This window comes from Serinus canaria, chromosome 2 (genome assembly GCF_022539315.1).
Source record: "Serinus canaria isolate serCan28SL12 chromosome 2, serCan2020, whole genome shotgun sequence".
Lineage (NCBI taxonomy): Eukaryota > Metazoa > Chordata > Aves > Passeriformes > Fringillidae > Serinus > Serinus canaria.
In genome coordinates, this window is record NC_066315.1 from 123425656 (window position 1) to 123437976 (window position 12321).

General features: G+C 39.8%; 1 protein-coding gene across 2 annotated transcripts; it reads left to right on the forward strand.

The window, feature by feature from the left end:
- Positions 1–8717: 8717 nt before the first annotated feature.
- MRPL53 (mitochondrial ribosomal protein L53) lies at positions 8718–11971 on the forward strand. 2 transcript variants are annotated; one of them, XM_009086344.4, is made up of 3 exons: positions 8730–8852; positions 9838–9950; positions 11550–11971. In XM_009086344.4, the coding sequence occupies exons 1-3, from the start codon at positions 8764–8766 to the stop codon at positions 11675–11677; spliced, it is 330 nt and encodes a 109-aa protein (XP_009084592.1). In that variant the 5' UTR covers positions 8730–8763; the 3' UTR covers positions 11678–11971. The 2 variants fall into 2 exon arrangements, 1 of the variants encoding a protein (XP_009084592.1); XR_003945582.2 differs by lacking the exon at positions 9838–9950 and having other exon boundaries at positions 8718–8852.
- The last annotated feature ends 350 nt before the right edge of the window (positions 11972–12321 follow it).

Below are 12321 nucleotides of genomic sequence, written 5' to 3' on the forward strand. Positions count from 1 at the left end.
AGGCTGTTCTACCAGTTTGAATATTTAGAAGCAGGGGATCCATGGGAGACTTCTCAAGCCAACACTGCCACCTTGCAAAGTAGCAATGGGATGCCCTGGGAAACTATTGTCATCACATTCCCACAGTCCCTGGACATTTGAAGTATGTGGACTCTGTGTAGGGTTAGAAAGCTGAGTAATTGTTCCTTCACTTGTATTTTTTAATTTTGTGGCTCACTTTAAGCCTCTTGGAGGTGCTCTAAGAGGGAGAAAGAGACTGAGTCATAACCCAGTTTCCAGAAACCTTAGCAACATAACACAGTCAGAACCTCAGGTATGATAAGAATAGTGGGAAAAAAACACCCTGACAGCTATGATATTACTAAAGATAATTGGTTTTTAGTGAGGAATTGTAGCATTAAAGAGTAAAAAATTGCATTATTGACATAAGTGCAGTGAAAAATCTGGTAGAGAAGCAATATCTGAAAGCAATATAAGTAATTTTCCCTGAACCTGGTCTTCTAGAAGAATGATTTTACCCATTGAGCTATTGCACAATCTATAAACAGATGAGAATACTCTGACAGGGGAGAAGGAAGGTGTAGAACATAAAACAAAAATCCGTGACATACTTGAATACATTCCCTAGGGGCACACAATGTATGAGTGAGACAACACACAGAGGAAAGGTCAGAAATTGTGGACACAAATCACAAGAAGGAATAAAGAAATCTCCACTCATGGAACACTTTAATGAGATGAAACCTCCCTTCACATCTTTAGAGGTTATAGGTATTGACTATGTCCCGAAAGCCTGCAGAGAGGGGGAGACAGGAGCAGCTTATTTAGACAGTGAGAAGCACAGAGGATTTAAAAAACATGTCACTACCAAATAGAACAAACCAATAACTGAAATAGATGATGTACATATTTCTCTAAGACTGGGAGAAGAAATCTGCTTGATTACAGACATGTAGGTGGAAGCCCTACAAAAGGCAGAGCAGTGCTGTTGGCTACTGCAAGCAGTGCAGAGTGCAGCAACAGAGACCTTTGGCTCATCACCACTGTTCCACAGGAGCTGTCTGCTGTCATAAATGTGTTTGGTGAGAAGCCACAGGCATTGCCTCTTTGCTGTGTGCTGCTGCCTTTCTCAAATGCTGTGCTCCTTTCTGTGCAGCCACGGCAAAAGCATCACTCTTATTAGTTTGGACAATGGGGAGTCTGTGGAGACAAATCAGTTCTGTAGCATGGGAATGGGCTAAGGCATCACCTGGATTTTAGTACTGCTGCTGCTGCACAAGGGACACAGATACAAGAAAAGCCTGTGCCCCCCAAACCTCACTTTGTTACTGTACCTCTACAGAGCTGATGTATTTCGCCAGAAAAAGGTGCCTTGGAAACTGATGTTTTATTTGCTGAGAGGGATTAGAGTAAATGAATGTATTCTCTCATTACAGACATGATGGAGATTGAATAAAATAGCTAAATTCATAGCTTCTCTTCCTTCCTTTTGAAGTGGTTAACTCTTAAATATCTGTTTGTGTCTTTACAGAGCTTGGGATGGTCATACCAGTCACAAATGTTTGATTTCCACTCAGTTTCTCAATGAGGCATTGATAAGAGACAAATTTTCTTACTGCTAGAAATAATTTTTGGAAAATAAATTCTATTTATCTTTTTATATTTCAGATATTAAATATTCTTTCTATCTTATCTATTTATATATTATAATTACTAATTTCTTATCTTTGCACACTGCTCATTCATCAAGAAAAAGAGAAAACAGCATAAATACAAATGTATTGAAAATAATTCTAGTTTAGTATTTTTGATTCATCAGGATATTTTTTACCCATCAGTCCTACAGAGAGAAATATGACTGACTTTAGTGAACTCTGATCCAGCAATTTCAATAGGTGAACAACAGTATTATATGCACAAAACTAAACACAAGTGTTTGAAATCTCTGGCTTGCACAATCTCTGTTTAATATGTCACACAAGAAATTGGATAAAGGTAAGAACTGAATTGGTTGTCCTAAGATCCTGAGATGTTTAAGTAAATTAAAGTAGTTCAAGAGGGATAATGTGGATATACTGTCAGTAATTCAAGACTGGGCAAAAATTGTGATGATTTCTCCTGGTTTGAGTAATACAGAGCAGAATCTTTGATATTTTTAAAACATTAGGAATCTCTGTCTGGAAAATCTGACCATTTGGAACTAGACTAGTAACCATCTTATTATCAGGGCTGAACAGTGACCATTTACACCGTGGTGATCAGCCCTTACTGATCTGTAAAGATCAGTAACACTGGATTCTCACAGTGTCCAAGGGGAGATTGAGACTCCTGGACACTGACTGGAACTCTGCCAAGAGCAAGAATTATTATCTTTTAAAAATAATACTTCATGAACCCATAGGCCATGGAGGACTAAGGGTCCATGGGTTGAAAATCATTGCTTTGAGAAATGATACTTGCTTCATTCCTGTATTAACTGGTAATATAGGCCTGAATAAAACTCACCAGTTCTGCTATTTATATGGCATTCCATATTCCTAACTCCATCTGGGTAACATAAATTTCCTGGGAATATCTATCTAAATTGTCATCTGCTGCCTGTTTCTATAATGTAGCTTCTGTATCACATGCAACTCTTGCAATATCTTATTTGTTCCCTTCTATCTTCTGACATGTTGCTTCAATTAGTAGACAATAATGTAATTATTACACTACTATTGTAATCACATAATATCTAACAAAAACTTCAAAATGGCTCAGATCTTTATTAATTTCTGCTCTCAGTCAGTGCATATCACTGACCACACTGCACCTGGAATTCTTGTGGGACACCACCTGAATTGTACTCTTGCTGTGCTAAGCAGGCTTTTAATAAAACTTACCTCTTTTATTCTATTACAAGGTAAAACCAACAGATTAGGGGGGTTTGGTGTGTTTTTTTTGTTTTTTTTTGTAACTGAGCCTAGGACTGCAAATGTAGAACGAGTTTCACATGAAGGATGTGGCATATTTAAATTTACAACTAAGACTATTTTTATCATGGCTTCTCAGTAAGTCAAACTACCTTTTTATTGGAATTATAATACTAAATGTAGTAGTATGTCACTGACATTGATCCATGTTTGAATTTAATGAAATGTGGTCTTCTACTCATATAGGTGGTAAGAATACTTTACAATGACTCTCTTGAGGAGATACCTTTTACTTATGTTAATAAATAGATTAAATTGTATGAAACTTGCAGCCAATGGTTGCATAAAAATTCCCTATTTTGATATCTAGTTCCTTTATGTCTGAATGTCTAGACTCTTTATGTTTCAGCTTTTATCTGTGTTAAGTAGGTATTCTATGGCTTACATGTAGGCCATGCCTGGATACATTCTTGAAATCTAGAAAAGAGAACTTAAAAGTGGTGCACAAATAAGCTTGTAGACTATAAAGTGAAAGTTCTTGACAAGGAAAAAATGAAAGCATAGAGAGACTATCTTGGCTGGTCACCACATTCAATTGAGCAGAGTTGTTATACTTTGCTGACAATACTAATAACTTAAACCATCAATCTATAGGCACAGCTATTCTTAGCAGAACACAGTGAAAACAAACTGCTTTGCTTATGGTATTCACAGCACTGAAGCATGCCCTTAGCAAAGTGGTACAAATGTCAATATGCTGCTGAGCTCCTCAGAACCTCTAACAAGTTATTTGAAGAACAGACAAACCTTCTGGAAGTCTTTGAAAATATAGATCAAATTCCAATACAACTGCTTTCCCCAGATTCTGCACTTGTGAAAAATCTGTTCCCCCTCAAACTATGATAATGATTTTGAGTCAGATCTGTTAGATGGGACTGTGCCTGTGACCTGTGCAAGGACCCTTAAAGTAAAAAAACTTACATTAAATCTACCTGGAGCTGCAAGAACAGATCCCAGACTTCAAGGACTCAGGAGCTAACACTGAGTTGTTACCACTCATTTCAGCTCACCTTTGTGCCTTTTGCTATTATGATAATAAACTCTCTTTGCTGGAAGCAAGTGCATATTTTGAATCAACATAAAAATCCAAATGTGGTATTTATTAGAAAGGGAAGAAAATGTACAAAATAAAGCTTTTGGTATTATCCTCAAGAAATTAAGTTACAAGTCAGGAATTGGCACAGTCTGCTCTCAGCCAGTTAAATGCTGCATATTACTTTAGCAAATGTATCTGCTGGCAGTTGTTAACCTCAGGCAATAGAAATACATGTTTGCAGAGGAGTAAAGAGCAACTAGGGAATCTGTTTATTCACTCCCATAAGAGCTTTTCTGAACGGATATGCAGAGTTATTATTTCAGAATTAATTATAAAGCAGGCTCATTGTAAGTGGCATCTTTGCTGGTTGATTTTATTTTTGTTTTTATTTTTGAAAACCACATTAACAGCATACAACTATTAGCTGGTTTATAAATAAAATGCAAAATTTGTTGCACTACTAGTAGAAAACTATGCTTGATTCCACAATTTTCAGAGAATAAAGGACCTTTACCAGCTCTTCTCTTTGGGAAAATATTTTTAAAATTCAGTAACTGACATATGGTGTAAAATATTCAGTTCAAAGGAAGAAACAAAGCCAGACAGAAAACACAGACTGGTTTGTATTTTTATGACTATAAGCAGTGTTCCTGCAGTATGGTAAGGAATTCATTCCAACATGTCCTCCAATGTGGCACTAGTATCTTATAATGACTTGCTGCAATTCCTTTGTGATCTTGACTGTCTCTCTGTCCATTGCTCTTTCAAAGATATGCTCCATGATATTGCACCTGTCAGAGTGGTTTTCTGTTCCCAGAAATAATTTGCTTCTCCTGTCAGGCCCAGCACAGAATCTTCCTCTAAGAGCCTCTCCTGAGTGGTCATCTGGAAGCATCACCTCGGTGCAGAACAGGCAGGCTTCTGGCTTTGTGTTGGTTCACTTCTCCTCAGCACTGCCTACTGCCCTGAAGGCAGCATTAAATTTTATTCCTGGACTACACAGCATTATAACTAGATGTGCAGACATGACATTTTGATTGCTAAATTCCAGGCCTATTGACGTTTGTGACAAGGCTCAGAGAAAGACTCAGCAGAAAAGGGATAAAGATGCAGAGGAGGCAATCAGCTGAGGACAGTCAGAGATAAGGATCCAAATCTCCAGAACCCAATAAACACAGGGAGGTGTTACACCACACCTGAAATGCAGCACTGAGAAGCCTCTCTCATGCAGCATTTGAAGAGCAGTCAAAAGCCAAGGTGCTAAAAACAGGCATGTCCAAACCATGGAGAAATTAGATTTCAAGAGCTCTGAACAGTGGGCCTTTCTATAGTCAGAAAACAGAAGACAAAGTGAAAGCAGCTGAGTAAGAAACTGGAGGAAAATCAAAAGAATCTTCTCAGGATCTAAAATATCTGAAATGATCAATGAGAAAAGAGGAAAATTTACTTAGTATAATTAATACTACAGACCTTTTTCTGCATAACTTCTTTTATGCAACTTTTTTCTGCATAACTAAGTGTAAAAAGCATGGCTGCAGTTTTCCCTTGCTGTATATGGTACTTAGAGATAAATCATTTATGGCCTCATGGCTACACTTCAGTGAAACTGATGACATTAAAACCTGTAGACTTGGGATGAGGCAGTATTTATAATAAAAAGATCCATTGAGTGAAAGGAATACTAAAATAGTTTCCATTATAATAATGTATCTTTTGATGCTTCTTCATGTTACTATGCTTTAGGAATGTGTGTGATTATCACTAGGTATAAGAATCATGAATCATTCAGACTCCCAAGGATGTCCTTGAAGATGAGTCTCAAATACAGACACTTGAGAGCTCCCAGATTACCTGCTGGAGCTGGAGAGACTGATTCAAGGTCTTACACTGATAAATTATCAGTTTTCCTGAAATGGCAGGGGTCAGTTGGAGTTACTCTGGTAGCTGAGGGTAGTCCAGTGTACTGTGCTTAACCACCACCTGGTTTTAAAGGCAGATGAGGAAATGCTTGGGTTTGGTTGTTTTGGGTTTTTGTGTGGGGCTTTTTTTGGTTGTTATTGTTTGCTTGGGGTTTGTTTTTTTGTTTTAGTGTTTGTTTTTAAATAGCTGTGTCACTTTACTGCTCATTTATCTAATTTTGTAACCATAGAAGTTCAAATTCTCACCAGAATTATCATCACCTAAAACTATTGCATTTAGAGTAGCTGTCAAGAAAGACTTAGCTGTCCACAAGTAGGGGTAGCATCCAAGGAAGAGATATTCCTATTTGTAGGGATGAGTAGAAATTTCATATCACAGGCTATTCTTTGAAGGGAGAAATAGAACACAGAGCCTTCCAGTTAACAGGTACCTGTTGTATGGTGTCATTGTGAATCTCTCAGGCTTCAAAAAAAATTAAAAATTACTTTGAAATATCAGAGTGAGTTTTCAATTACTCTGAACAGATGGCTTAAGGGGAAAGATGCAAATTTTACTGCTGAAAATAAAAAGTATAAAAATCAATTGATCTGACTCTGGAAAGGAGTAAACAAAATTTTCTCTTCATTTAATTGTGCAATATAAGCTAAAAATTCTTCTTAAATCACAATCAAAATGCAGTAAGAGCAAATATAAAACTGTTTTAGTTGTGCATATTTTAAGTCTGTGAGTACTACAGTACCAACAGTGTGAAAAATTGAGCCCTTAGAAAAATCAGTGATCATTCTTTCTTCCCCTGTCCTTTACTGGTGTTATTTCTTCAGTGTTACCATAGAAGTCAATGGAAATTTAGCAACAGATTTCAAATGGAATAAATTGAGGTCTTTGTGTTATAACTAAGAAAGAGATGTTGAAATTTCATAAGTTACTTTTGCCTTCCAAATGCAAATACTCTATTTACCTGGCCCTGTCTCTGAGCCTACTATATAGGAAAAATTCCTATTTAAACCAGCTATTTACAGTGAAGTCTTTTAAAAGATATCTTACAATAATGTATTTTTCCTCTTTTTTTTTCCAGAAGGGAAAATATTATATATTTAATATATATTATTATATATTACATATATATATAATATATATATGTAATATTACATATATAAATATATATGTGTATATATATTTTTTTAATTCTCTTGAGAGAGAGAATAAAAGCTTCAAACATTACAACTATATTGACTCCATTGTGTTAGTTTTTTCTTTTGCTAGTTAATTTCTTGTCCAAGTCTCATTGAAGAGAATGGTTTTACAGAAAATGTGAGTTTTTCAAGGAAGACTATTTGGAATGAACAAAGATAAGCTTCTAAGAACAGGTTCCCCATTCCAAGAGATGGCAGCTGTTTAGTGCAGTTCCCGCAGGAATGGTGGGCGGGTATGGAATATTGCACAGACATTCCCAGCGTGGGCTCGAACGCCGCTGCCGCCGCCCCCAGCGCTCCGCATGGTCCCGGCGCTGCGGAGCCATTGCCAGGGAGGTTCCTGCCATCTAGTGGCACCCGGACGGACACACGGCCACATCGGCATCCAGACAGACTCACAGAGACAGCCAGGCTGGAGAAGACCTCTGAGACCATCGAGTCCAGCTTGGAGCCAAACAGGCCCTTGTCCACTGCCACATGGCACCAAGCGGCACGTCCCGCCTTTCCTTAAACAGGATGGCAACTCCACCGCCTCTCTGGGCAGCCCATTCCAGCTCCAGTTCTTGAAGAATTTCTTCCTAATGCCCAACCTGAACCTTCCCTGGTGCAGCTTAGGACTATGTCCCCTTGTCCTGTCGCTAGTGGCCTGGGAGAAGAGGCCGATCCTCAGCTGGCCTTTCAGGGAGTTGTAGAGAGTGGCCAGGTCACCCGAGCTTCCTCTTCTCCAGGCTTAATCCCATGGCTGGGAAGCAGCTCCTGAACATAACCAGTCACAAATGAAAAACCAAATGTGTTCATTTCCAGCAGCAGTGCCTCTTGCAAATTTCTTTCCTCTTTGATGTAATGCAAAATATTGCCTCTATTTTATCTTTAGCTATCTTGGTAGCTCCTTGCTGATCCTTATCTTCCTCCCCCCCACTCCACTCTTGCGAAAACCCACCTGGACTGCCACATCCAGCTCTGGGGTGCTCCTTGTTGGAGCAAGAGGAGAGGAGGACCACGACTATTATCAGGGGGATGGAGCTCCCCTCCTACAAGGAAAGCCTGAGAGGGTCCTGGCTGTTCAGCCTGGAGGAGATAAGTCTCGGGGGGAGACCTTGTTGTTCCCTTCCAGCACCAAAGGCAACCTACAAGAAAGCACAAGAGGGACTTCTTACGAGAATGTGTCCTGAGAGGGTTCGGGGGAATGGTTTCAAACCGGCAGAGGTAAGTTTAGTTTAGATTATTAGGAATAAATTATTTGTTGTGAGGACGGTGAAGCACTAGAACAGGCTGTGCAGAGAAAACTGGGGATGCTTCATCCTTGGAGATGTTCGAGGGCAGGCTGGAGGGAGCATTGAGCAACCTGGTCTAATGAAAGGTGCCCCTGCACAGGGAGGGCAGTTAGAACTAGATTTGAAAAAAAATTAAAATCCCAACCCAAACCAGTCTATGATCCTCAGACAGGAAGGAGCCTGGCCCCGAGTGCCTCGGGTCGTAAGGCCGGCAGCGGTGAAGGGAGAGCACCCGCGGGGCTCCCGCCCCCATGGCCGCGGCACGGACTACAGTTCCCAGCTGCCCTCGGGGCGGGCCTGTGTGGCCTCCGCCGCCGAGAGCCCTTGCGCGGGGGCTGCTGGGAGCTGTAGTAGGGGGCGGGGAAAAAATGGCGTCCAAGGTGAGCGTGGTGTTGAGGCCGGTGAAGAGTATCTTGGTCCGGTTCTGCCCCTTTGAGCCCAACGTGGAGAGCACCAGGTGAGGGGGCTACGGGGGCGGCCCTGGTCCTGACCCGCTCTGTCCGGGCTCCCTCTCTGTAGACGCCCCGGCGCCCTCCGTGCGCCCTTCCTGCGGCCTCCTTGGCCGCGCGTTCTGTGAGGGTTCCTTGGGTCTCCAGGCGGGCTCTGGCGCTGGGCAGTGGCACCCGGGGTCATTCCCTGCTGCTGTCCCGAGGGTCCGTGCCCTGCCGTGCACCCTTGTTCAGGTGTGTGCTCTCAGCTTCTGCAGAGTACTCAGCCCCGCAGTGGCTGATGTGTGGTGAGAGTAGAAATCCATTCCATGTGCTGGTAACGGGCAGGCGGGGCAACAGCGGCTCCTCTATCCCCGTAATTAATCGTTGGAGAAATTTACCGGGTTGTGCTTCTCCAGCCGTGTTCTGGAGAACAAACAATTCCAAACAATTATGGGTTCTGCACCAAACAGCTCCAAAATGCCGTTTTGCAATGACTTACAGGCACACCCACTTTTAAAATGAATTTAGTAACACAGCTTAATTTAGAATATCTTTAAACTGCCAGAATAGCATTTTAAAGTAGCTGTCACGCATTTCAGAAATCTACAGGAGACCAAAGATGTCATATAAATAAATGCTGTCTCAAACCCAAACAAGAAAACATTGGCAAGCAAATAATGCATAAAGAAAAAGGAAAATGCCTTTCCTGTTTATTTTTTTATTATTGCTACCAGTCTAGCTAAAAGAAATACAGAAAGTGTATACACTGAAGTTTTGCAAAGTTCTTTGGTATGCTTTGTTACATGTTAGTATATAAGGAATATAAACTGAATTTGTATTTTTGGATTTTAAGAGTGATTCTCTCATAAGAAATACCTGTCTGAACTTAAGTACACATCCTATTTTGTTTATACTTTGTTGCCCAGCAATATTGAGATGTGCAAATTAATTTTAGAAGTATGTTTACTTTCTGTCTACAACATACTTAATATATTTTTAATGTACTTTCAGAAAATTTCTCCAAAGTATTTATCATAAAAAAATCCAAGCTACTAATACAAACTGTGAAGTGACTGTTGATGTGAGACATGATGGATCTGAACCAGTTGTAGATGTTACATTTGGTAAGGAGCTTGTTTTTAAAGAAACAAAAACCCCTGGGTTTGTGTTGCTACAATGTTATTGTATTCTATTTTATTTTTTTTAACTGCATTTTTTTTTCCTCTGGTCCATAGCTAGATGTTGAACAGCTGGGAGGAAAAAAGAAAGAGGGTGTCACTAACAGCCTGATGTCTAGATAAATGTGTTTACATGTTTCTACTGTTGTTAGATCTAATGGATCTTAGATCCAACAACTGACCACACTGGAGCTGAGTCTACTTCTCTAGTGATGTACTTATATGACTTTCAGTCAGGTATAATTCCAGGAAGGTAAATGTAGCTCTGTTTTTATATAACAATCTGTTTACTTTCCATAATTTTTTTATGTTACATCTCAGTCTTGAGAAGAGAAGGTTGAATACCTTTAGTTGCTTATGCAACTGAGTAACTGTAATCTGAAGGAACTGCTCAGATGGGTGAGGCTTTACATGTGCAGATGGACCTGCAGAATGAGGTCAACTATGTACAACAAATTTCTTGGTTTCCTTTGGGGGTATAGGGAGCAGGCAGGGAATTGGTGGTGGAGATTTCATCAGTTCTGGAAGCGTCCCAGATTGCAGGCTATGAACAGATGGCTCTAATCTGCTTTTGTCCTTTTCTCTGGCTGCATCTTCTTTCCTGCTGTGCTGTAATGGACCAATATGTCATGTAGCCCATTAAAGTTTTCATTAATATTGATTTCTGCTACCCTCTTATGTTTAAACTTCCATATCTTCAGTGAATTGGTGGAAATGTCAAAAGTATTGAATGGTCTTTGTTTTGCTCAGGAAAGTTTCCCTACTTCAGTGTTAACCTTGCTTGTCTCTCTCTCCCCCATGCCTCTGTCTTTCTCATCCTTGTGATGTATTAAGACTAAAGCAGTAAAGCTCTATGTTTTTTCACAGTGTAAACCCAAACCACTTTATCTCATTAATTCCAAGACACCTCTAAACTCTTAATATTTTAAAGGCTGATTTTTCTCCAGCAAAGTGTTTGTAGCCCTTGTAGTTGGCAAAAATGGGGCTGGAACGTGGATGTGAATCTTGCAAAATAATTAACTTGGGTAATATTCACCTTCTGCTCCCTGCCTGTTTTAAAATAACTTCTTTCAGAATTCTAGAAATCCTAGTGCTTCCTATTTTTTTTTTTTTTTTTTACATTATAACCACAGGATTGTGTGAACCAATTTTGTTGTTTTGGCTGAAGAAGCATGTTAAATGGACCACTGACAACAGGCTACTAAAATGCTGAGCCGTGTGTGGAAATGTGCCTTCCAATGCCTTACTTGCCTTTTGTGAGATGACTCTGGGGGCAGAGTATGAGCCATTCTTATCAAATGTGTTCTTACTATAGGCATACCTAGACAAGTTCTTCAGATTTTTCAATAATGCAATGCAGAAGTGAAAATTAAATGCATATTGTGTGCAGTTTGATGTTTGTTTGGCAGTGCTGCGTAGTCAGGTTCCTTGGTAGCTGGAGCACTTTCTAATCAGGTGAGCTGTAGTTGGATTTATATGTATAAAACAACTGCACACCAGAGTAGTTGTCACTTTGTGACTTCTCAAGGTTTTCTTCGTTTGTAGCTGATGGAGATCGGCTGATAATGAAGGGAGCCCACCTGACGACAGGGGAAATGTTAACAGCACTGGCATCCAGATGTAATGCAAAAGACCTTAAGGAAGAACAGAAAAGCAAGAAGAAGAATCCCTGAAGAATGGAAAACCAGCTGTGTTTGCATCAACATGGGTTAGAAACAGCAGGCTGCACAGAAGGCTTTTTCCTATGCAACAAAATCTGAGAGATGGCCAAAAGACTTTAAATGTTCCCTGCCTTCCCTTGAAGGAGAACATACTAGATCAACAGATCTTCCTACAGTAGTGGTTCAGAGTGGCATAAGGTGCAGGAATGCATCTTTCTAAGCAGCTGCATGTTGGACTAATATCACATGTGTTTGCATTTCAATGTGAATAATGCACATTAGCTATTAAATTAATACTGCAATGAAGCTGGATCTCTTTGGACGTTATTTCCTACAAAATTTTTCTAAGTGTAAGGAAGAACATTTTTAGAGTGGTGATTGTTATTGTTTGAAAGCTATTAAATGTTTTACATTTGAAGAAAACTTCTAAAAGTATTGACTTAGGTGAGGGACAACAGGCTGCAAATGTAGAGTAGTTTTGTACTGCTTTGTTTATAGTACATCTGTTGCTAAGTCCCTACCATTTTCTTCCTCTTTTTTTGAAGGAAGCGGGAAATTTGCTAAATGTAAATTTAGCTCAGCTGTTAAAGTAACAAGGTTATGGGACTGTCAGCACACAGTAGAGTTACTCATCCTGCATAAAAGTAACTAAGTTT